The sequence below is a fragment of the Strigops habroptila genome, chromosome 1 (genome assembly GCF_004027225.2).
Source record: "Strigops habroptila isolate Jane chromosome 1, bStrHab1.2.pri, whole genome shotgun sequence".
NCBI classification, from domain to species: Eukaryota; Metazoa; Chordata; class Aves; order Psittaciformes; family Psittacidae; genus Strigops; species Strigops habroptila.
In genome coordinates, this window is record NC_044277.2 from 65,654,218 (window position 1) to 65,678,399 (window position 24,182).

The 24,182-nt window shown below is 39.4% G+C and overlaps 1 protein-coding gene across 2 annotated transcripts in view; it reads left to right on the top strand.

Annotated features, from left to right (window-relative positions):
* Positions 1 to 1,379: 1,379 nt before the first annotated feature.
* TERT (telomerase reverse transcriptase) overlaps positions 1,380 to 24,182 on the top strand; it is a 29,477-nt gene continuing 6,674 nt past the window's right edge. The window contains exons 1-13 of one of the 2 annotated variants that reach the window (XM_030512585.1): positions 1,380 to 1,836; positions 2,902 to 4,798; positions 7,435 to 7,630; positions 10,303 to 10,486; positions 11,890 to 12,072; positions 13,332 to 13,493; positions 13,872 to 13,967; positions 15,996 to 16,081; positions 18,417 to 18,530; positions 20,235 to 20,306; positions 21,144 to 21,329; positions 22,789 to 22,915; positions 23,243 to 23,304. In XM_030512585.1, the coding sequence (XP_030368445.1) occupies positions 1,609 to 1,836; positions 2,902 to 4,798; positions 7,435 to 7,630; positions 10,303 to 10,486; positions 11,890 to 12,072; positions 13,332 to 13,493; positions 13,872 to 13,967; positions 15,996 to 16,081; positions 18,417 to 18,530; positions 20,235 to 20,306; positions 21,144 to 21,329; positions 22,789 to 22,915; positions 23,243 to 23,304 (3,593 nt within the window). In that variant the 5' untranslated portion in view covers positions 1,380 to 1,608. Of the gene's footprint in view, positions 1,837 to 2,155; positions 2,439 to 2,901; positions 4,799 to 7,434; positions 7,631 to 10,302; positions 10,487 to 11,889; positions 12,073 to 13,331; positions 13,494 to 13,871; positions 13,968 to 15,995; positions 16,082 to 18,416; positions 18,531 to 20,234; positions 20,307 to 21,143; positions 21,330 to 22,788; positions 22,916 to 23,242; positions 23,305 to 24,182 lie in introns of those variants that run through there. The other variant, XM_030512592.1, reaches the window with a different exon arrangement.

The following is a 24,182-nucleotide window of genomic DNA, read 5'->3' on the forward strand; positions in this document are numbered from 1 at the left end:
CAGTTTTATTGCTGAGTATTACGCCATATGGTCTCAATATCCCTTGGGTCAGTTGGGGTCAGCTGTCCCGGCTGTCTCCCCTCCCAACTCCTTGTGCACCCCGGCCTACTCACCAGTGGGGCAGTTTGAGCAGCCGAAAAGGCCTTGAGGCTGTGTAAGCACTGCTTAGCACTAACAAAGGCATTACTGTTGCTCTTACTTCAGACAGATCTTCCATGGAGTGCTGATCCTAAAGGGGTTCCTTGGAAGAGAATCTTCCTGGTTTCTTCCAGAGGAAATCTACCTTAATAAAGTAGTAATGCTCATTTTAAAACTTTCTCAACACCTTCAAAACTTTCTTCAATGTTTTTCTTGACTGTAGCTCACACTACCCTGAGCGTCCTGAAAATACACAGCACAAATTATCCACTGAAAAGATGTTACAAAGCTGACTGAAAATAAAACCCTAAATCACACAATTGTTTGGGTTGGAAGCGACCTTAAAGCTCATCTAGTTCCAACCCCCCTGCCACAGGCAGGGACACCTTCCCTTAGACCAGGTTGCTCAAAGCCCCATCCAGTCTGACCTTGAACACTGCCAGGGATGGGCAGTCACAGCTTCATTGGGCAGCCTGTTCCAGTGTCTCATGACACTCGTAGTGAAGAATTTCTTCCTAATATTTAACCTAAATCTACCCTCTTTCAGTTTAAAGCCATTCCCCCTTGTCCTATCACTACACATCCTTGTAAAAAGTTCCTCTCATATACAAAGTCCCTCTCAATACAAAGATTTCTTGTAGGCCCCCTTTAGTTACTGGAAGACTTATATAATGTCTCCCTGGAACCTTCTCAATGCTGAACAACCCCAGCGCTCTCAGCCTGTCTCCATAGGAGAGGAGCTCCAGTCCCCTGGTCATCTTCATGGCCTCCTCTGGACTCGCTCCAAAAGCTCCACATCCTTCTTGTGTTGGGGGCCCCTGAGCTGAACACCATGGTGCAGGTGGGGTCTCACAAGAGCAGAGTAGAGGGGCAGGATCACCTCCTTTGACCTGCTGGTCACGCTTCTTTTGATGCAGCCCAGGATACAGTTGGTTTCTGGGCTGCAAGCGCACACTGAAGCTGGCCCATGTTGAGCTTCTCATCAACCAACACCCCCAAGTCTTTCTCTTCGGTCTGCTCTCCACCCAGCCCCGCTCAGCCTGTATTCCGGTCGGAAGCCATACCGCACGTCTGTGGCAGCCGGTGCTAGTTCCCTGCCCCACAGCCGCGCCCTCTTAGCCGCCCCAGGCCGAGCCCGCGGCCTCGGCACACGGCGCCTCAGGAACGAATGAAGGAGCGCCGGAGCTGGACAGCGGCCTCCCGGCTGCCCCGCCCCGCCCCGCCTCACCTCACCTCAGCCACCGCCCCTCCGCGGCCACGCTGGGGCCCGGGCGCAGCAGCCGCGGGACGGTTTTGCGAGGGCGTTTTCTTCGTATTTAAAAGTGAATCTAATTTCGTTGTTTTAGTCAGCAGCTCCTTGCCGCCCGCCGGCAGTAGCGGCGGGGCAGCGCAGCGCAGCGGTACGGGAGGGAGGGGGGCGCGGCGCGGCGCGGGGCCGCCCCAGGTGTCGGCGTGCTTTGCCTCCACAACATGGCGGGCACGGAGTCCTTCGCGGCGGTGCTGACCGCGCTGCGCGGCTGCTACGCCGAGGTCGCCCCGCTAGAGACCTTCATCCGGCAGCTGCAGGACAGCAGCTCCGGGGAGGCCGAGGTGCTGCGGGGCGACGACATAACCTGCTACCGGACCTTCGTGGGGGCGTGCCTGGTGTGCGTCCCCCGCGGGGCCCGCGCTATCCCCCGGCCCTTCACGTTCCAGCAGGTAAGAGGCAGGCCAAGAGTGTCGGTGGCCCGCTCGCACCTGCGTGGGGCCCGGGGCGGCCGTAGCTGTGCAGCCCCCGCCGTCGAGCGAGCCCCGCCGGGGTCCGGGCGAAGCCCCCCGCCGGCGGCTGGAGGGAGCGGCGGAGCCGCTGGCGGCTCTGGGGGGCTGCGGGGCGGCGCCGCTGCCTGTGCTGGATGGTGGCACCGCGCTTCCTGTCCTCCATGCGTGCCCCTCGTGGCTGCTGCCGGGCCCCGCCAGCCCGCTCCAGGCAGCGGGGAGCCGTGTGGGAGCATCCCCCTTTCTTCCCTTCTGGGGGGTGGGCGAGCAAAGCCGTGATGCCGGCGGGCGGGTGGTTAGGTAGCGCGGAAGGGCTGCGTGCCGGGGAGCCCCCGGCTGCCTGCGTGCCCTGTGCGGTAGGAGTGAGCAAACCGAGTGCGGCCGGGGAGCAACTAGGGATTAAAAATGCCACTTTCCCACTCTCGAGAGGGGAGATGTGAGGGGGGAAACCGCTTGCGGACCGGCGATTAAGCAGGAGAAACTTGCCGGAGAGGAAAGGCCGCGTTTCTCAGAGCTGCTGCATGCATGAGCAAAAGTGTGCTATGGTAGGAAATAAGCTTGTTTTAGAGTTGTAAATGGAGTCGTTTAATTGAGCTTTTCTTTACGTAAAAGGAAATGGAGGCCTCGAGAAAATCAGTATTAGTTCCCTGGAGGTTAGTGCCTGCGTGAGCACCAATGGGGCAGAGTGACCTGGAGGTCTTGGGAGCCGGTGTGCTGGGGGAGCCAAGGGGAGAAGTGTAGGGTGTTTCCTGGGCATAAAATCAACGATCAAAAGGGCAGACGTTAAAAAGACTTCCTTAAAGACATAGGCCCACGTTGCTGCACGTAAATGTCTTGTGGTGCACTTGAAAACCCTTCTTTTTGGGTATGGCCCTTGTGAACCATTAATATTGCTTCAAAACTTGATGTCTAGGACTTTGTATCTTGCACGTCTGTTTATTTGAATTGTATATTGTGGTTTATGGAACTGTCAGTGATAAAAGCTAATTTTCTTTTTCTTTCCTTAAGTTATCTAGTCAGAAAGAAGTTACCGCAAGAGTCGTTCAGAGACTGTGTGAAAAAAGAAAGAAGAATGTCCTCGCGTATGGATACTCCTTACTGGATGAAAACAGTTCTCATTTCCATATCATGCCGTCTTCACGTATATATAGCTACCTGTCCAATACTGGAACGGAAACTACTTGTACCAATGGCCTCTGGGAAACACTGCTGAGCAGGATAGGGGACGATGTGATGATGTATTTGTTGGAACATTGCGCAATCTTTATGCTGGTTCCTCCTAGTAATTGTTACCAAGTTTGTGGGCATCCAGTTTATGAACTCATTTCACATAATGTAGACTCACCCTCTGTGTTTGTTAAACAAAGGTTTTCAAAGCATAAGCGTAGTAGCTTGCTTGACTATATGCAAAAAAGGCTCATGTTTCATAGACGATATCTTTCAAAGTCGCATTGGTGGAAAAGCAGACAAAGACTTGACGCTAATGTCTCCAGCATGGGAAGTAAGAAAAATAGCAAGATACGAAGCTTAGTGTCCAGTCACCAGTATTCTGCAAAAGCTGTTTCTAAAGCAAGCAAGCAGATTAGAATGGTTACTGAGCATCTGGAAACACAGAGTAGCTCCAGTTTGTATTTGTCAGCTACGGCACCGTCTTTAAAAAGGAAGCTTAATAGGGAACAACTTGAAATTCCAGCTAAGAGAGCAAAAGTAGAGGAGAAAGTGGGAGAGGAAAAGGCTTGTAATCTCACTCCTGATGTAAACCAAAGTAGTTCCGAGAGATGTGGAATTGGGTGTAATTCTGTAAGTCTCATTAAAAAAAGGCACATTTCTCAAAGAAGTAATAGTGATATGTCTGGTCCTTCTTTAGTTCACACATCTCGTGACGGGAAGACATTTGTGGTACGTGAAAGCTCTTTTTCACAAGGAGTTCCGAGTAACAAACCTTTAAAGCCCAGCGTTGAAATGCAAGCAGAATCCCATAGGAAAGGAGTAGAGGTGCATATGCATGAATCTCAGTTGGATTCTGTACAAATTAAACCTGTGGAGGGTATTTCTTCAAAATGCAGAAGGCAGGAAAGTCCCGTAGGTCATTTGGCGAAGAAGTTACCAAATACACTCTTGCGTTCGGCAGCGTACATTGACAAGAAGCTGCTTCTCTATTCTCGCAGGAGTTTCCGGGAATGTTTTCCTAAATCGTTTTTACTGAATCGCTTGCAGGGCTGTCAGGCAGGTGGAAGACGGCTTATAGAAACTATATTCTTAAGCCAAAATCTGTTGCAGCAAAAACGCAACCGAAGCCTGCTACGTCGCAACTGGAGAAAGAAGAGGTTGCCCAAGCGCTATTGGCAGATGAGACATACGTTTCAGAAGCTGCTAAAAAATCACAGAAAGTGCCCTTACTTAGCTATCTTGAAAAAAAATTGCCCTGTTCAGATATCTGAAGCCAGTGTGAGAAAAACTGAGCTGCCTTGTGGGGTAGCCTTGCCTGGGGAAGCAGAGGTTCACGAACAACCAGAACAGTTTGGGAAAAAGCCTGCTAAGCATGCGACAAGCTGCAGATGTGAATCTGGTCACACTGATGTGCCAGACAATTTATGCACTCCTCTTGCAAAATCCGTCTGTGGGAAGTCACAGAGTGAGGAGCAAAACCCGGGAGAGGCGTGTGATTCCGCCCTCAGGAAGCTCCTCAAGCAGCACAGCAGCCACTGGCAGGTGTACATCTTTGTGAGGGAGTGCCTGGAGCGGGTTATCCCCGCTGAGCTTTGGGGTTCAAACCATAACAAGTGCCGGTTCTTAAAAAACGTGAAAGTGTTCATTTCCATGGGGAAGTTTGCTAAGCTTTCATTGAAGGAGTTGATGTGGAAGATGCGAGTGAATGACTGCATGTGGCTTCGTCTAGTTAAAGGTACTTCTTACTTTAAAGAACTAAGTGGTGGGGGGTGCCAGATGTCTGGTGTTCATGTTTAAGGTGGGAAGGGGATGGTATTGAATCTGATTTCAGAATTGTTGGGTTCATTGGTGATAGCCATAGCTGAGGGAGCAAACCTACTAGTGTTTGTAATTAAAAATGGAAGAACACTTAAGCCTGTCTTCCTTCCAAAACCTGAAGTTTTCATTGTTTTCATTCATGCTTTTACGTTTAATAGGATGACATTTTCATAAACATGAATTCAGAACCTGAGCCTTTCAGGAAAAGCTATTTCCCTTCCACTCCTATCCTCCAAATCGCAGAACTCTCAAAATTCATTGAACCATCACCTAAGCATGTAAGGAACAAATGCAGTCTGCCTGTTGGTTACCGTGAGCCTTCAGAAAGAGCTAAAGGCAGATAAAGACACTTGTAGCAGCATGTGTCCCTCTGCTATGGGAGTGAACCTTCATCCCACAGTTTGGGTTTTTTGCCACTCATGTCAACCCTGTGAGAAGGACAGGGTGAGTATGGGACCCATGCAATAGAGGGGGTTGCCTACCATCTGTCACCTTTCTAGAGCCCTTCTCTAAGAGCAAGAGACCCTTACTGAGCACTGCTTCAGGTTGGGTAATTGGTTGGCGCAGAGGTCACCAGACCAAGTGGTCCCTGGCATTAGCTGATGGCTCCAAATTCTGTGTGAATCCCTTCAGTTTAGTCCTCATTTCAGATGACAGGTAAATCTTACTTCTCTGAAGAAGTCTTTCTTCAGACGCTGTTCTAACACTTAAATCCGGGCTGAAACTGTGGTTCTGTGGTTGACTGCTGCAGGATCTAATGCATGTTGTAATTTTTCTGTGCTTCCATTCTCCATCCGTACAATGTAGGTTGCTCTTCCATGACTGATATGTTTGCAGTATTTATTCTTCCCTGGTAATGTACTTACATCCTATAGTAATGTGTGCTGAAAAGGGTATTCCATTTTAAGAGGTGCAGTAAGGTTCTGAAATTACTATAGGTTCTTTGTAGTGTAGGAGGACAATAAAAAGTCTGATGTTTGAGAACTGATGTCAAAAATTGAAGAGGTTACACTTCCATAAGAAACTATTAATTCTAGCAGATACATTCTTTATTCAGAAACTCCAAAACGTGCTTTTTCAAAATGCTGAGGAGTTAAATATTTTTAAATGTTTTTATTGTAAGATACACGTTTGGTTCATAGCCATTTGGAACATCTTATCTTAAAAAAATGTCTCTTACCCTCTGACCTTATTCCAGGAATGGCAGCACATAGGCTTGATTTTAATTTTCATGAAACTACTCCCTTGTGTTTGAACTTTAAACACACATTTAATTCCTTCGCTGCACTGTGGGCGTTTGGGGTTTTTTCCTTCAAAAGTAATAGTAGTGGTTACTTAAATTCCCTGAATTGTAATCATTTACATCTGTTATTAGTAACTTAGAAAACAAAGTATCTAGTTCCAGGACAGCTACTTAACAATGTCCTGATTTAATTTGTGTATCACAACTGCATATTGCAACTCTTAAATTGGAGAATCATTGGATTTTTTTGATTGACGTTATCTGGCTTCTGTTGAAGTGAACACTGATTTATCTCTTTATGGTAGTCTTAGGTGCTTTAAGTACATGAGAATGTCTCTGTCCTGAAGTGCAATAAACCCAAACAAGGTAGAGAACTGGAAACTTACTTCCATTTTATAAGTTTGAGTTTTAAGCCTCAGCTGTCCTGTGTCAATATTAATCTGGTTTTAACACATTCGTGCCATAATCATGATTTGTGCTATGCAGCTAAACTAATATTTCTGTATGATTTCTTTAAAATACAATGTCGCATTTTGCTAAATTCTACTCTTTAATTAGGAAAAGTATTGTTGGAAGTTGGCAAAAATTCAGTGTTGTAGCACAGAGTTTTATCCCCTGTTCACCACAATTCTATGGCCTTAAATCTGGCAGCAGCTAGGAATGTTCTGGGTTCGTAATTTTTGTACCATCTAAATATTGTAAATGCTGATGGACTTAGGGTGATTTTTTTTTTTAATATTATTTCTTTTTTGACTGCAGCAGTAAGTTTTGTATAGGATGTCTGAAATAAAACCTAACCCTAAAATTAATTTTAATGTAATTAGGAAATCTGAATATCATTCTTATCCCCAAGTCAGCCCAGTTCAATTCTGTTATTTTTATATCTAAGTATTTTCATTCTTTTGCCTTTCCTAAAAAACATTTTATATTGTAGTAAGCTGGCTTCCATTTTACCTTTCCCTTCACAATAATCTTGCCATAGTGCATTGAGAATCTTGCACATCAACACTGGGGGAAGAAAGTAAGTCTTTGTGCTACTAATGGCATGTATTTGTATCCTGTATGTCAGTTTGTCACTGCAAATTCGTTTTGATGTTTGTACTTTAAGCTTGAGTCGGTCATATTATTTAATGCCAGTGAAAATTTGGAGTGGTGCTTGTGCAATTGTTTGTGTTTGCTTTTTTCCTTTCCATTAACATCAAGCTAAGAAAAGAGTGTTATCTGTGGGGTTTTTTGTTTGTATGTTCTGTTTCTTTACTAATACAAATAGCTGATATTTACCATAACTACTTTTGAATTGTTTATTGAAGGTGATCACTTTGTTCCTGCCTATGAACATTGTTTCCGTGAAGAACTTTTGGCTAAATTCCTATACTGGCTGATGGATACCTATGTTATTGAGTTGCTCAGATCATTTTTCTATGTCACCGAGACCATGTTCCAGAAGAACTTGCTTTTCTACTACCGAAAGTTTGTCTGGGGCAAATTACAGAACATTGGAATTAGGTAACATTAGAAAACAAATCAAACATTAGTAGAGTATGTGGAAATCTCATGTTTTGTAGTGTAAACTTATAATTCTGCTTTCATTTATTGCCCATTTATCCTTCTTTTGTTTGCTTAATTTCCTAAAAGAAAATTCAATATGTGATTGTAATGTGCACAGCTTGTAAATTCAGAAATACTTTGTGTGAGAAAACCGATTCAAATTTAGGATTCTTTGGTAGGAGAAGAGAAACCTTTGCAATAGTAAAATCCATTATGATGAGGATTTTATTTTGATAAGTTAATTTTTTACACCTTTTAACAGTGAGTAAAGCACAGCAACAGAATCCCAAAGTAACCTTGGGAAAGTTATTTCTAAAAATACTCAACTTGCTTCAATTGTTTTCATTAAAACAAACAAAACCAAACCTCTGCTGAAATGCTGTAATATTCTGTTCATAAATACAGGCAGTAGTCTTGTGTTTTGAGGGTTTTTTTGAAGGTTGAGGGATTTAAAAGCTGCAGCTTCTTTTGAGTGCAGCTGTGGAATTCCATGCTGCTTTTTTGGTCTTAAAAATGCATGCATGTGTTGAAGTTAGGCCATTATTTAAGATCAAATTCAAAGCAATTAGGTCAGAAAATAGGAAAGATCTGAAGGCAGTTTTAATGAACAGGATTGTGCACACATCTCCATAATTCACATCATCTGAGTTTTCATTAGAAACTATTGGTGTCTGAGAGTGCTTTGGAACTGTGCAAAATGACCATACCTCATGTCTTGTGTTTTAATGGCTCTTTTGTATGAAGAACCTTTTGCTTTCACAGTGGTCTCTTGGTCTACAATGTTATGTGTGTGATTTTGCCTCTCCTGACCCATTGCTCCCTGATTTCAACATTGATATCTCCAGTGCAGCTCTTCTGCATATGTGTTTGCACTGAATGGGGCCTTGATCTCATTGGCAGTTGTAGCACAGAGTATGCAATTTAAATAGTAGTAGTAGAATATAATTTTCAGTCCCACATACTCTGTTTGTCTCGTCTTCAAACTAACAGCCTTAGTGTTGCAATTAGTGTTTTATGTTATTTTAATGTACTTTGAAGGCTTTATGCTTTTGGCATAAAATATCATCAAGTACTAACTTTTACATATTTGATATGCTGTTTTGTAGTGGGGTATGTGATTAAAAGAAAACAAATATTTTTGGTTTTAGCTGTTTTGTCCCTATTCCCAGTTTCCCAGAAAAACCCAATGTGTAAGGACAAGGTACTCTGAACTCAAAAAACCTAATCTGGGCTGATCTTGTTTCTGTTGATTTCCTACCCCCATACCTCCCCACCTCACCTTTGGCTTGGGAAGTCTGTGAGCTGCAGATTACTGGAAGGTGGGGAAGCATCCCAAGGCAGTACTGGGCTGTGCTGTGTGCCTGCCAAGGATATTCTGTGTGGACAGGGTATTTGCTGTTGGCTACAGGATACAGAGCTGTATGGACTTCTAGTCTAATCCCAGCAGCTGCACTTAAGCTTCACTCACAAGGCTAGGGCTTTCAGCACTGCTTTTTTAAGTGTGCAGTGTAACATGAGGTCTCCTGCTAATTAATCCATTTTACTGCATCCGTACAGGTGGCAAGCTGCCTGCTTCACATGGGAGAGAAATTGGGTTTTAGATATACAGCTGTTTAGGGCTTCCTTGGCCATTTTGAGGCCTTCCAGGCACCATCCTTTTTTACCCAGCCAGTGTTTTCAGGCATTTGTCCCCTTTTGCGGGGTTTTGAATTGTCTTGCTTCACTTCCTGGAGGACTGTCATAGCCACTAGGGTGTAGGGCTTTTTGGAATGGCACATTTTGTCTTTCCGAGCAATACAAGTACCAGGAGATTGATCCAGGTCTTTTACTTTTCAGCTAGGGCATTTTAACAATACGTGTTAACTTAAAAGCAAGGGCTTTTTCTCCACCTTCTTTCCCTGCTTCATTGCATGGAAAACTATTGATTTGGACTAAGCTACACTAAACTGTACATCCTGAAGGGATGTCTGAAGTGGAAGCACATTTCCCAATAAGATGAACTTACAGACCTCAGAACTGTGATGGGAGCCTTCTGTTCTTCATTATTAGCTGACACCTTCTCATCAGATCAATTTTTTTCGATCATGTTACTGGATACTTAAATACCTGTATGTTGTATATATATCCTGGTATCTCAGTTTACTATAACTTTTAATAAGTAGTAGGTCCCCTAAATGCTGGGAGTGGAACAGCCTATTATAGTGTGTAATTCCTTCCCTGGATCTTCTTAACATAGTTTTCAGAAGGTTCTGCTCAACTTTGTTAATGTCTTTCAAGTTTCTGAAAGCGTGAGAAATACCCAATTTCCTGTTGTTTTATATAAAATATGTCATAATGTTCAGATGTATTCAGCTAATCTGTGCTTAAATTTTCATTTGTGTTAATTAAGATTTGTTTTTAATTATCTTCATTTGCATCAAGCAGAAATGAGTACTCTTATTGTATTACATTGTCATTAAGGTACCATGAAATTGTTCTGAAATTCAGATTTCCATGTCACTGTCTGCAGAGGTTAGTATTTGAAATTATCTTCTTAGAAAAATATTTGGCTTCAGTTATTGTAAAGAGATTAAATGTTTTAACTTACTGCCTTTCCTGTTGCTTATACTAAATGTGTATTTGTATTTTAGAAACCATTTTGCCAAAGTACATCTACGTGCTTTATCTTCAAAGGATATTGAATCTATCCGTCAAAAAAAATATGTGGCATCAAAGCTCCGGTTCATTCCCAAAGCAAATGGGTTAAGACCCATAGTAAAAGTGAGCAGTGTTGTTGAAGCACGAGCATTCAGCAAGGAAAGCAGAGAAAAGAAGGTTTTTATTCTCTTTTATTGTTTTATATGCATTTGATGCAGGCAGCTAATAAAGCGAGTGAGGTTTTTTTATCTTATATAAAACTAGTTTTAACATGGCGAACTGGAACATTTAAATCGGAATGACTGAATGGGTTTACTTGTTGCAACTTAACTTCTCCCTTCCCAGTGCTTAGTTACCGTTAGCCTCCAATTCCAGAATCATGTTTGCAAGCCTGTCTTAAGGAATGTCATGGCCTATCAGGTTTTCTTTCTCTTCTCTTTCCATCCCTTTCCCTCAGGCTTGCTAACTGTCTGATTGTGGTAGGCATTGGTCACCTGTGAGAGTAGAAGGACATAAATCTCAGTCAGTATTCTGAACTAACATGTCATATTTGTTTGGCACACCAGAAGGTGAGGAATGGATAAGTCTGTCCTGTTGGGATTTACCTGAATACTGATGGTGTACGTTGCTAGTTGGCTTTGGTGCCAAGTCAACTCAGGGGGCCAAACAGTGGTGAATTGGGTGTGCTGAAGAAGGTCCAGGAATAGCAAGGAAGTTGGGTGAAGCACAGTAGGGAGATACGAAAGAAACTGGGAATTACTGCAGTGTGGGAACAGACTGCAGTGCACAGACTAATCTGTTTAACAGGCCAGTTAACCACAAGACATAGTGGGAACCCGATTTCACTATCTTGCATGACTGTATTAATTGTTTTTCCTTACGGCTGAGTCCCGTCTAGTGCACAAGATTGATGTTCCCCGAATGGCTGATAGGTCAATGGCTCCTTAGTGCTTACTGCTCAGTATGTGATTGCCTGACCAGATGTGAAGTGTTACTTTTTCATAGTCTTTTTGTGACAGTCAGACTGTCAGATTTGAAAGTATGCACAAAGTTAATTTGGAAATAGCTGCAGTGCTTTAAAGGTGCTGTTGTTCCTGTAACAGATCTGGCATAAAGGATGATATGAATATACTGAAGAAGATGTAGGTTCAAAGTCAACCATAGTAGCTGGTCAAGTGATTTGAGTGAACCTGGCTGCTCTGGAGCTGAGAGGGAGTATCTGTATCTACTGAAAAGTGGGAGCAATAGACTCCTGTTGGAGAGTGCTGTCAAATCACTGAGGACACTGAGGTCTCCAGCTTTTAGACAGATCTCAACTGTCAAAACTAATCACAAGTCCATCTATTTATCTCCTTAACTATTACACCTTCATTTCCAAGAGCCAGGTAGAGAGGCTGTTTTGTTGTTTGCAGGTATTTGCTGCAGCTAAATTCAGGCTTTCTGAAAACTGCAGTTGAACAAAGTAATATAGTAAATATATAAATTTAATCTCATTTTTCATCTAAATGTGAAATCTGTGTATTGCACAGAATTCAATATGTTTCAACATACTTTAAGGTGATTCTCTTTGTTCTCTTTAGGTGCAGCACTACAACACTGAACTGAAAAATCTATTTAGTGTGTTGAATTATGAACGGACTATAAACACCAGTTTTATTGGCTCTTCGGTGTTTGGGAAAGATGATATCTACAGGACATGGAAGAATTTTGTTACAAAGGTTCTTGAGTCATATGATGAAATTCCTCATTTCTACTATGTAAAGGTATGTCTTTTTAATTACATGTTCAAACTAAGTTTTCAAAGTCAGCTTGTGCAGGTACACTTCTATAGCTGTAATAGCTGTGATCTGACTGCATAATTATTTCTTTTTCAAAATAAACTTTTGTGCATACCTAACACAGACTCTGGTTTGGTTTTTTTAAGGTGGGGTTTGGTTGTTTTTTTGACAGGGGGTGTCCCTGTGGTAGCACTTCGTCTGCTTGGTATTTTTCTATCCATGTTTCTGTTGTGTAGCACATGCACTGAATTTTTGCAGTTACCTTTACTTTGGTATAAAACCAGGACAAAGATATAAACTCAGTTATGCTTTTAGGGCCATCTTCCCAAAGGAAAACCAGGAAAAACTTGCTATGCACATTTGGATAAATTAATCATCTTTTTAAAATAGGTCTCTTCTATCTCACTCTCATTATTTTCTGTTGAAAATGAACACTTGAACTCAAGTGTCTCTCCAAGTTTCTTCTCTTGGAAAAAAATGAGTGCTTGTCTTATCCCACTGTATGAAGGAGTTTGTTCTTAAGACCTTAGTTTTTCAGTTATATCTAGCAGGCAACCTTTAGTGTTAGAGCTCAATTCATAGCTTTGAATTGGGGCAGGTTATACAGATGTATATAAATTAGACATTTATATATTCTATAGCGGGGCTTCTCCTCCGTGCTTTCATATGTCAGTTGTCATTCTGTCCTAACATTACTTTCAGTGATTGTCTCATTATCATTCAAGCCAAAAAAATCACATCGTTGACCTAGTTCTGCTAAAATTGTTGCTTCTTCAGAAGATTTTGAATTTTGACTATGACAAGTAAAAGCAGAGGTAAGATTGCGCTATGAATTTTAGGAAAGGTAGAACATCTGGGTTTGCAGCTTTCCAAAAGCCTAAGATGTCACCTCCATGATCATATGGAGAGGAAAATTTCTTAAAATATTTGAACATACGAAAACATCAGCAATAAACTTCGGTTAAATGATAGAACGTTCAGCGTTAGATTTAAGAATTGTGCTAAAATTGATGGTTTGAGTATCTTGTAAGGCTATACTTGTTGATGAGTGAGGAGAGGTTTTGCAGATAAGCAATGAGTTTCTGTTTTGTCGCATATTTGGACTGAATGATGCAATAATTTCACTCCTATGTAATTTATCCTTCAGCCTTTTTTACATACTACAATGCTCTTTTCTTACTAACATAGTGTTTTTACAGTGATAACTGATGAATGCATAATGGAAGATATTTCTTCTATTTCAGGCTGATGTGTCCAGGGCATATGATACCATTCCTCACAATAAACTTGTGGAAGTGGTTTCACGGATCTTAAAACCTCAGAAAAAAACTGTCTACTGCATACGGCGCTATGCCATGATTATGATTACTACAAGTGGAAAAGCCAGGAGGTCCTATAGGAGAAATGTATGATACACTGATTTTCTTCTACTTGCTGCTGTAAATAGGTTTTGGTCCAAGTAATATTTTTGTTTACACCTTTTCTTTTTGTCACAATATGCATTAGGCAATTACTTCATAAACCATTTTTTAATAGTGTTCGATATTTTCCAGAGGTAGCAAAGCTTCTTTTTACTCTGTATTTCTTACACTTTTTACTCAATGTTAGTATAAACGTAAATGTATTGTAGAAGGAGGTGTGTGAGGGAGATATTTTAACAATAGCAGAACCGTTGGATTAAAATAATGCAATAAGGCCGGCCCTTTGACCTTCACTGAATAAAAGAGTCTGGTACTGAATTTTCTATTGCTTTTGCCATTTATTTCTTTACACTCAATATACAGGTTTCTACTTTGAAGGATTTTATGTCAGACATGGAGCACTTTGTGTCCCACCTGCAGAAGACTACCTCATTGCAAAATGCAATAGTAGTTGAACAGGTAAATATTGGGAGGCTTATTTTCAACTGAAGAAAGAAAGCTACAGAAGAATTGGAGGAAGATTGAGAATTTTAATTGAATGTATATATTAGGTGGTGACACCATCTCTTTTCTAGTAACCCAGCACCTTCCATAAAAAGATTTTTGTAATATCTTCTTTGATGGTTATAACAGGCTCTCAGTGATGAGTGGAAAGAGTGCACCAGGCAAGAAATCTGACCAAATGTCCTTCTAGACTTGTCCCAGATTTTTTCATTGTTGTCTCAAACTTTCATTTTAACCAGTGTCATCTTTTTCCTTTCTTAATTTCATTGTTTGTTTCAACAGTTCTCAAGTGAAAAATTAACTATCTAATAAAGAAGGGCTTCAACACTTGCTATCTCTAAAACATGCAGAAGTAAGAATGAGCAAAATGCATTCTAAGCTAAGTAGCTAAGGAAATAGGTGTGGTATCTGAAATAGCAAACTGCACAGAATAGAAAAATGACTTAAAACCCAAACAAACAACAACAACAAAAAAACCCCCAAACAAACAAAAAACCAGACAACTTTAATGATTACCTGCCAAGGTTGGTAAGAATGAACTCTTCTTCAGAGGAATTAAAATGCAACACAAAACAAGATAAACTCATGTGGTTTTGTTTGAAGAGATTTGTCACTTCCAGTGAATTAAAGTACGGCTAAAAATTATATGTATTTTGAATTTACTATAACTGACACTTTGTTACAAGAAGCAAGCATCCTTCTGCTGTTTTGATTCTTGTGTTGCAGAGAACTGTACTAATTCCAAATGGTTGTTCTCAAGACTTCCTTCTGTGCAAGGAGCATGACAGAGAAAGACATAGAAGTAGGCAATAAGCTCAGCCAGTTTCCTAATACATTTTATTGCTTGGTATCATGGTGTTCCATGATACCAACCTACAATATTCCCGATCATCAGAAGACCAGGCAGGTATCTTCTCACAGCCTATTTCCTCTTTATTTTCTTTCCCCAAACTTGCCAATGGAAAATTTTGATTTGGGGTAATTTGTGCTTATAACATACAAGTAGAATGATTTATTTTTATCTTTTTATCTATGGATGTAGGAATAGAATATACAGTGTGGGTGGTGCATGATTCTATGAAGTGCAGAGAGCCTAATGAGTGCATGCATGAAAATGAAAACTAGCTGGATCTCTCATGATGTGTGTGTAGGTTTGTTCTTTTTTCCACTGGACATTTGATTTAGATAACTATGCTAGATATTACATGAACAGCAGCATTCTATTTCAAAATATTTTACGTTTGAAAACAAGTCATGTGTGTGTATGTCATTACTTAAAAGTTTTCTGAGGACAGTGTCATGTCAGCCTGGCTGTCTGTACCATGGGTGTATCACATTAACTTTTCAATTCAAATAACCATGATTTCATGTGGGTCTATCAAAAGCTGGATGCATTTGTCTGATGTCTAATCTATGCAAATAAGAAGTAATTTTACTTTAGTTCTCATTGTTAAAGAGATTTAAACTGCTCTAAATGAATTTTTTATTACACAATTTTTAACACAAAAAGCTTCATAAATATTGGGTGGACAGTAATACATGGAATCATTGGTACTACGTGGCAGAGAATGTGTTTTGCAATAGAACTGGCAAGTGAGTGTATCTGTAGTTGGGGAATCCTAAAGAACATGACAGTTATAGGGATTGTCCTACAGGATAGAAAGTGGCCAAAAGAATGAGGTCTCATACATTGTAATAATCCAGTGTCATACACCAACACTTAAACTTGTTTAGACATTAGACTTAACTGTTTTCCCATGTAACACCAATCACAACTGCTCTTCTCCTAAAGCAAAACAGAAAACGAACTGCACCGTTCACTTGTTGGATGAGAGCAGCTTCTTAGTGTTTATTTCAGACCTTGGTTTTGGGTGGGTTTTTTTCTTACCTTAGAAACCCTAAAGGTTTCTAAGTGTATACTGTGTTTTCATTTTCAATACCTTTCTAAAGTATAAATCTTGTTTTGTTTTGTTGCGTTTCTAGAGCTTAACTTTAAATGAGACAAGTTCCAGCCTGTTTACTTTTTTTCTTCAAATGATACATAACAACATCCTGGAGATCGGGAACAGGTAAAAAAGAAAATAGTTTTTCTTTCTTTAGTGTGTTTGGGTTTTTTCATTCATTGTTTTTTTTCGTTTTGAACAGGATACTTTTAATTGGCTTGGGGGATTTTTGGTAGTTGTCTTTTAAAGATTTTTATTTTGCATGTATTTGAAATCTGTTTTATCAGTTTAAGCTCCGTAAAAGCATGAAAAGTTTGGAATAAAATTTATATTGGATAAAATTTCTTTCCCTTTGGATGATGTTAACTATACAAAGAATGCATTATGCTATAGATACATAACCTTCTTGATTTAAAACTGCACACATAGTTCAAAAGAAAATACTTTTGTTGGAATCCATAGTGATGAACAAAATTGGAAGGTAACATCCAAGCAATCATGCAAAAGCCTTGTTAGTCATTTACCTGTAGTGCAAGATTAAACCTTCTCTGCATGGACTTGCTATTTGGCAATTTACAATAAAAATATAAGGCAATAAGAATATTAATTAAAATTATTAGCAACTAAAATTAGGAATCAGATATTATAGAGGGTAGTAATGCAGATTTCTCCTTGTGTTGTTAGATACGTACCTGCTATCTCTCATCTGGTTTTGCCTCTAGGTGGCAAATGTGTATCATGCATAGAAAGCAAGTACTTACATGATCTTTATTGGTGAATTCAGAGTGACGTATATTACAATGAATAGCTTCTTGCTCTTGAAAAAATGCCTTTATTTTAGAATACTTAATCTCACAGGATTTGGGGAGGGGGAGAAAAGCTTTCAAAGAGGCAAATAGAAGAGCCATTATAGGTTTTTCTAACATTGATGCTTACACTCCCTTTGGCAGAATCATGAGACTGCTGACATGGCCATTAATAAGGTCTAACAGACATCAGTACATTTAATAAAAGTTTAGTAGTTTTAAAGAAAGCACACCCTGACAAAGCCAACTCCACACTTGTTTAAATTCAGTCACAGCTTGGCTGAAAAAATACTGTTTGTCCTGGTGTCCTGGGCTGAATTTGTCCTTTTTAAATAGCTCATTCTCATTTGTTAAAAAAAAAAAAAAAAAAACCAAAAAAAAACCAAACAGAAAAAACCACCCAAACTGCAGTAAGTTTGGTAAATGAATACACTCTTGAACTGATGGTTCTTCAAAAGCCGTCACAGTTAATGTTTACTCCATGTTTTGAAGAAAATACTAGAAGGAATCTTTTAGTACCCTTTGATGCATTTATCAAAAGTCATTACGTTATAATATAACATCTCAATGCTTCAAAGGAGTATTGTGAAAATAATTCCCTTAGGTTTTGTGAGGCATGTTCATTCTGCTGCAGCCAGCATAGAAAAAACACAAGTTAATGGGGAACTCTGTCTTCAGTAGCTTACTTAGATGTCATGCATTACATTATTACTATGTGTGGTCTTACTGGCTTTATACAAGTAACAAGATAGGGGAAGTAATGAAGCCTCCCCCTTGCTATGTCTATGTGAATTCTTTGAAGCCAAGATAAACAAATCAAGGCTTACTCTTTTGCAAAATGACAACTGACAACTTCAGTGAATTTTTCAAGTGGGGTGGGGGGGAGGCTGAGTGTAATTACAAATAGTGAGAGTTAACACTTCACAGGGTTTAGTGTTTTTTCCTAATTAAAAGTAAGATAGCTTCATGCCTGAGCAGTTAAATGAGGAAATAAATGTGATCTAAAGTGTAGTTAGGATGCATAAAACCAGATCATGTGCTCTATTGGGCTAAGCCATCAGAAATTTCCCTGAAATTAAACTGATACTTATTTGGGGAAAAAAAAACCCCAAACAACCAACCAAAAGCAAAACAAAAAACCAAGAAAATATTTCCCTTAGTCAAGTCATGCTGGGAAATATATACAAACAATCAAACACCTCAATAATAATTAAAAATAAATAAATTATAGCTTGAAATATTTCTCCAGTGCAGTTTTTTTCTTGTACAAGAACATTTGTTTTGAAGCGATGTAAGATGCAACATAAAGGATTACAAAGCTTAAATGAAGTGTGGCTATGCAGCTGAAGGAGGAAGGAGGCGTTGTGGTTTGAGATCATTTATGAAATTTCATTTAGTAACAGTTGTTTACTGGAGTTTGTTAATAAGAAAGGAATATGTGTATTAGTGGGGTTTTTTCACTGTTTAACTTAAAACTTCTGGAGCTATATGTAGATTCTTAAAGGAAAGAACAAACAAATTTAAGGCTAACTAGCAACCATGTAGTGTGTCTCTTATTGAAACATATATGTTATACTTGGAAAAATAAGTGAATATTTAATGGAATTGTTTATTGCAATCTTGTGTGTTTTGATTTTATCTTTCTTCTGTACTAGGTACTACTTACAGTGCTGTGGAATTCCACAGGGCTCCATTTTGTCAACCTTACTTTGCAGCTTGTGCTATGGAGACATGGAAAACAAATTGCTCAGTGGAATACAGCAGGATGGGTAGGAATGCTTTGTTTACTGGGTGATCTGTTATAGTAATGCATAATACATTAGACATTTTCTCTGAAGTTTAATTTTGAATTCCAAGGATTTCTAACTCTCCATTCAGAGTGTGGTGCACACAATCATCTCCACAGCTTCTGTGGTGGTTTTGTGGGGGAATTTCCTTGTTTGTCATAAGATTGGGAAGAAAAGTGCTGAAAAGAAGCCTTCCTAGATCTGTGGATAGGAGACTTGTTCTTAGAAAGAGCACAGTATTTAGGGATGCTGTAGTGTCTGACAAGCTCTTCTTAAAAGAAGTTTATGGTTCTTCCACACTCATTCCCACATCTGTGGTCTTTTGTCCTTAAACAGGATGGGATGTTCATTTGCAGGCTTTCTGATACTCCAGGCTTCTTTCTGCCTGAGGGCTTTCCAATCCACCATCTGTAAATCTTAGCATGTTATCAAGGTCACAGCTTTGTTGCAGGCTTTTTACAAGGCATGTTGGTTCCTGTTTGAAACCCTGCGTGACTCTTTGTACATCTTCTAAGACTTTGTGCCCTGCTCATGCTTGCTTCTTCAGAGCTTGACAGAAAGCTATCCTCTATTAGCTGTAAACCTCTGGGGTCCCTTTTACCTCCATTTGTACTGATCCCCAGCTGAATCCCAGACTAGGGTCTTTAGGCATGATCTGGACCCTGAAGCTTGTCTGTTTTCCATCGCTGTGAATTCTGTCCTAATAAAGAAAAAAGAAACTAAGAAGTATATAGAGTACTCCAGATAAGTGCATCTGTCTGGTGTCTCTTCCTGGGAGGCTCACTGGGTAATGGAAGTCACCCAAAATTTAAAACATTTCCCTACACAAGTAGTAGAGTTCTTCTCATGGGCTTTAGAATGCTGTGATGATATGACTCGAAACAGCTATCTTCTGCTTTCAAAGGATGTTATTTATACATAATGAAATTATGAAACCGATTCAGAAGAATTCACTCTTTAATGTAGCAGCTGCTTTTATATACAGCAGATTTTGGAATGTTACTTCGGTCTCTGTTGAGTGATTTTTAGGTTGTTTCATTTGGCCTTTAAGTAAAAAAATAACCTGGCTATTGACTTGGCTATGCAAAGGTGATCTGATCATTGTGATGGCAATACTCCTGCTTTGAAGAGGAGGCTGGACAAAGTCATCTCCAGAGCTTCCTTTCTCTGATATATTAGGCAGGATTTATCAGAAAGATATCAGCATGCCTGGGGCCTAAATTCTGTCGAAAAAGAAAACTCCAGCCTTTACAGTGGTCGATGGTAGTCTGTTTTACATTGGAGTTACAGCTTCACAAAAAGGTTATTACATGTTAAATGAAGATACAGAGTTTTAGAGCACATTGAAAATATCTGCTTTTCTCTACCTGGTATTACACCTCCTTTCCTTGTCTTGTTGAGAAAGATACTTCAAATTCTCCCTTGGAAAAGTGTAAAATCCTGCATCTAAGAAACTATTGTGGAGTAGTTTGTGTGCCATAAATTCCTGTCATGTTTCACGTAGCCAACCACTTTCCTTTCTTATTTATTTATTTTTAGGAAAGAAGCAGTACTGATTTGGAGATCATTAGCCTCTACCTTCTTGTGAATTAAAATGGGCATGTTGTTCTTCTGAGGAGTATGACAAAAATGTGAAAGAATTACGTATTAAAAAATACCCTAACATCAATTTCTTATTGGTTACAGAGTCCTAATACGTCTCATTGATGACTTTTTGCTGGTTACACCACATTTAACGAAGGCAAGAGCTTTTCTAAGGTATGCTATTAAAGACATATTAAAGACATATTAAAGTCTTCAAAGTAATAAGTATTAACACCATTTAGTTAATTCTTTTTCATCTTTATATATGCTTGCACATATACGTAGGTTTGATTTATGGCTTAATAATCAAGGGCAGTTTTGGAGTCCTTGCTGGTAGTCTGTGCTTGGGAAAAATTCTAATACCTACTTTCTTGATGGTCAGCTAAAAATCTGTTGCAGCTCAGATGGTGGGGGATTCCTGCTGAATTTTAAATTAGGGACCCAGCTACTGACCTTGATGGCGATTCTAGCAGCAATTAGTAGTGCAGACTAACCAAAGTACCTATCAGTTGTGTTATAAGATTGTTTTCCCTCAAATTTTTAAGATGTCTTAGTTACTTTCTTAAAATGGTTTTATTGGGCAAGTGTGCTACTACCTTCTATTCTGTTCTTTTTTCCCTAGGGAAAGAATGCATTTCATTAGATAAATAAGGATCCTGTTAAGTGGATTCGCCTTAGTTTTGTTAACTTTCAAAACCAATAACTTTTATCTGTCCTCTTCCAGTGATTTTAATCTTAGTGTTTTCTGTGAGTGTGGTTTATGCAGCTTGTCTCAAATGTTTCCTCGTTTAAGTTCTTCAATTGTATTAATCTGTAAAAGTTTTTCTCCGTTATCATCATATCCTTAAGCTTACTTATTTTATGTATTTATTTAATTCATTTTTTATTTCTAGCTGTGTTTCCTTAACCTTAGTTATTTTTCCATTTATTCTTTTCTGTCCTTTTATGCAAGATCATATGTGTCTTACACTGTTACTATGTTATACTTATTACTGTTCATATTTGTTTTAGGACTCTAGCGACAGGTATTCCTGAGTATGGCTTTTTGATAAACCCCAATAAGACAGTTGTGAATTTTCGTGTTGATGATATCCCAGGATGTTCCAAATTTAAACAGCTGCCAGATTGTCGTGTGATCCCATGGTGTGGTTTATTATTTGATATACAGACACTTGAGGTTTACTGCGATTACTCCAGGTAAATAGAGTTGTATTCTCCACTGTCAGCTTTACAGTATATTGTACATAATGTGAGAAGCACAAGGGCGTCTTGTTAATTGTGTAGTTGAATTCACTGCAAAATAGATTTTACAGTTCTGTTTCTTATGCATTAATCTAAACATTTTATTCTGCTGTGCAGCCTGCTATTTTCTTCATTCCATCCTGATGGAATTTACATACCATTAACACCATTGAATGTGGCACAGGTCCCTAGTGACCAGAAGTCGTATACTGTATGGTGGCTGTATCGTTCTGAGAAAGTTTATTCAATCACCTTGGTTTAGCTTCTTTCACCATTATGCACTGTATCGTACCTGATATTATATAACTGTATTTAGTATTCTGAAGTTGTTGGCGGGTTTTTTGTGGCTTCCTAGAAGAAGTGGTAAGTATTACATGAACTACAGATTGGGATTAATTTTGTATGGACTAGAGGGACTAGTAATCCTTTCAGTGTCAGAGGTGTTCCCTCTGGTACACTTAGATGGTAGTGTAGGAGAAAAGTAACCTCTCTTTAAACTAGCAACCTTGACTATGTACACAAAACAGTCTGAAGTGGCATAGAACTCAGGACGGGACAATGTATCCTACTGAAAAGCTCTGTAGACCCTTTACATAGACTACTAGAGATGGCATTAGGAATTTGCTAAAGATTAACAAAAAAAACCCTGTTTAAAGTGAATGAATATATTGTTATGTTATTGATCATGTTTAGTATAACCAGCCCATGCATACATTTAAGTGGGAAATTTTGGGGAGGTTTTCCCTCACAAGAGTGTTGAAGTTCTTTAGTAGTATTCTAGAACAGAAAAACTTGGCCAGTTTAGGAAAGGAATTTATATGACATGATTTTCTGTAACAACAGAGGACTAGAATTAACAATCGAAGAGATTTATTTACTAGTCGTGTTGCTGAAAAAACCAGTTTATGTTGATGAGGGTATTGGTGCTACTGGTCTGGGAGACACTGCTCAGAATCCTGAGGTGTTTGTTACAAGGGCCACCTTGCTTTTCATAAGCTTGACTTAAGTAACTGAAATGCAAGGGTGAACTGAGGTGACTTCCAGCCTAAGCTCCTGGATTGCATGGATCAGAATATAATCTGGTTGTCACTGGAGTCATTAATAGTGGTCTGGCTAGACCATGTGTTCTAGAAATGTATTTAGTTTGTGTTTAAGCTTATTGGTTTGGGTTTTTTAGCAGGGTGGATTATTCAGCCCTGTGGTACTGAAGTCATTTCTGAGCTAACAACCTTAATGCCACAATGTCTACTCTCTTTCTAAATTGAATTTAGTTATAGTCATCTCCTAGCTACTGGCTCATTGATTAGCGGGCAATATCTGTGACATGAGAAGTTAAATGAGACATACTTTGCAGAATTTAATGTAGTCTATTAGCCCATGGAGTTTAACTACCTTTTTCTTTTTTTTTTTCTAGTTATACCTGTACTTCCATCAGATCAAGTCTTTCCTTCAATTCAAGTAGAACAGCTGGGAAAAACATGAAATACAAATTGATTGCAGTCCTCAAACTGAAATGCCATTGTTTATTTCTTGATTTACAGGTGGGAATATAGAAATGGATGTTTGGAAATACTGTGGTTAGTGATAAAGATCATTAGAAAGGCTTTGAGTTCTAACATAAAAAGTTGATTTTGAGAGGTAATCCACATAACTTGGAAATGTTGACATCAACTAAAATGTGGGGTCTCAGCACGTACCAGAACTGAGCCTTCACAACGTTGTTAACTTAGGTACATAAAAGAAATCTTTGAAGTTTAGCACAGAATGTTTTTTCTCCAGATCTCTAAATCATCTCATGCTGTTGAACTTGAACAAATCCTACTGTGACACTAAAGTATTCCTATAGCTCTGTTTCTGTTCTGTTCTAGATCAACAGCCTTAAAACAGTTCTCATTAACATCTACAAGATATTTTTACTTCAGGCTTACAGGTAGGTCACTGTCTTCTGCAGCAATTCTGAATATTTCATTACTCTCTCTTGACATGTGGAGGAAAAAGTGTGCATGTAGATGTGCAGTGGTAAATGTGAGAAGTAAGTCGAGTTATTCTTGTTTCAACACTGTTCTTGGGTAACTGTTAGATTCAGGATACATGACTGTATTAATTTCTGTGTCTATGTGACACTTCAGTAAATGCATTTTCAGTGTCTCTTGGTATTGACAGCTGACCTCAAGAAAAGCAGTCTGTTTTGCTTCAGGAGGGTGACAAGAAGCCTTATCGCTCATTAACCAGTTTATATTTAGAACTTTGTATCTATTAAAATCATATAGAATGTTGACCTGTATAACTTCATCTAAAGTGAGGTTACATTCTACCAAGTTAATTGCAGTTTCTTAGCTGCTGATGAATGTCTTAATGGCTCCTTAGCTGGTAATATCTTGGGTTTTGTGAGCTGTTCTTGACCAGCAGAGGAAATGAATGTTTGAAACAAGGAGAAGGTAAAGAAATAAAAACTGATAAGTAATTTAGGAGAAAATACTAACCTCTGTACATCAAACACTTCGAATGATTGGCAGCACCAAGAAATTGTTTGTTAACACAAAAAAGGCATAAGAGGTGCTTCCCTCTTCACAGAAATCAGATGTTGCTCTTTTGCTAGGCTTATACTTTTTAGGAAGTGACATTTTAGGTTTGTTCTTAAATTCAGCTTGGTCCACGTTCAGCCTGTATCATTCTTGTGTCCAGGAAGTGTAATTGGACCTGTCTAGTACAGCACTCGTATCAAACTTTTAAACTTTGTGTTGTGAGGAACTTACGTTTTTTCTCTGGTGTTGGACATAATTACTTAGTTACTTCTGTTTGCTTTTA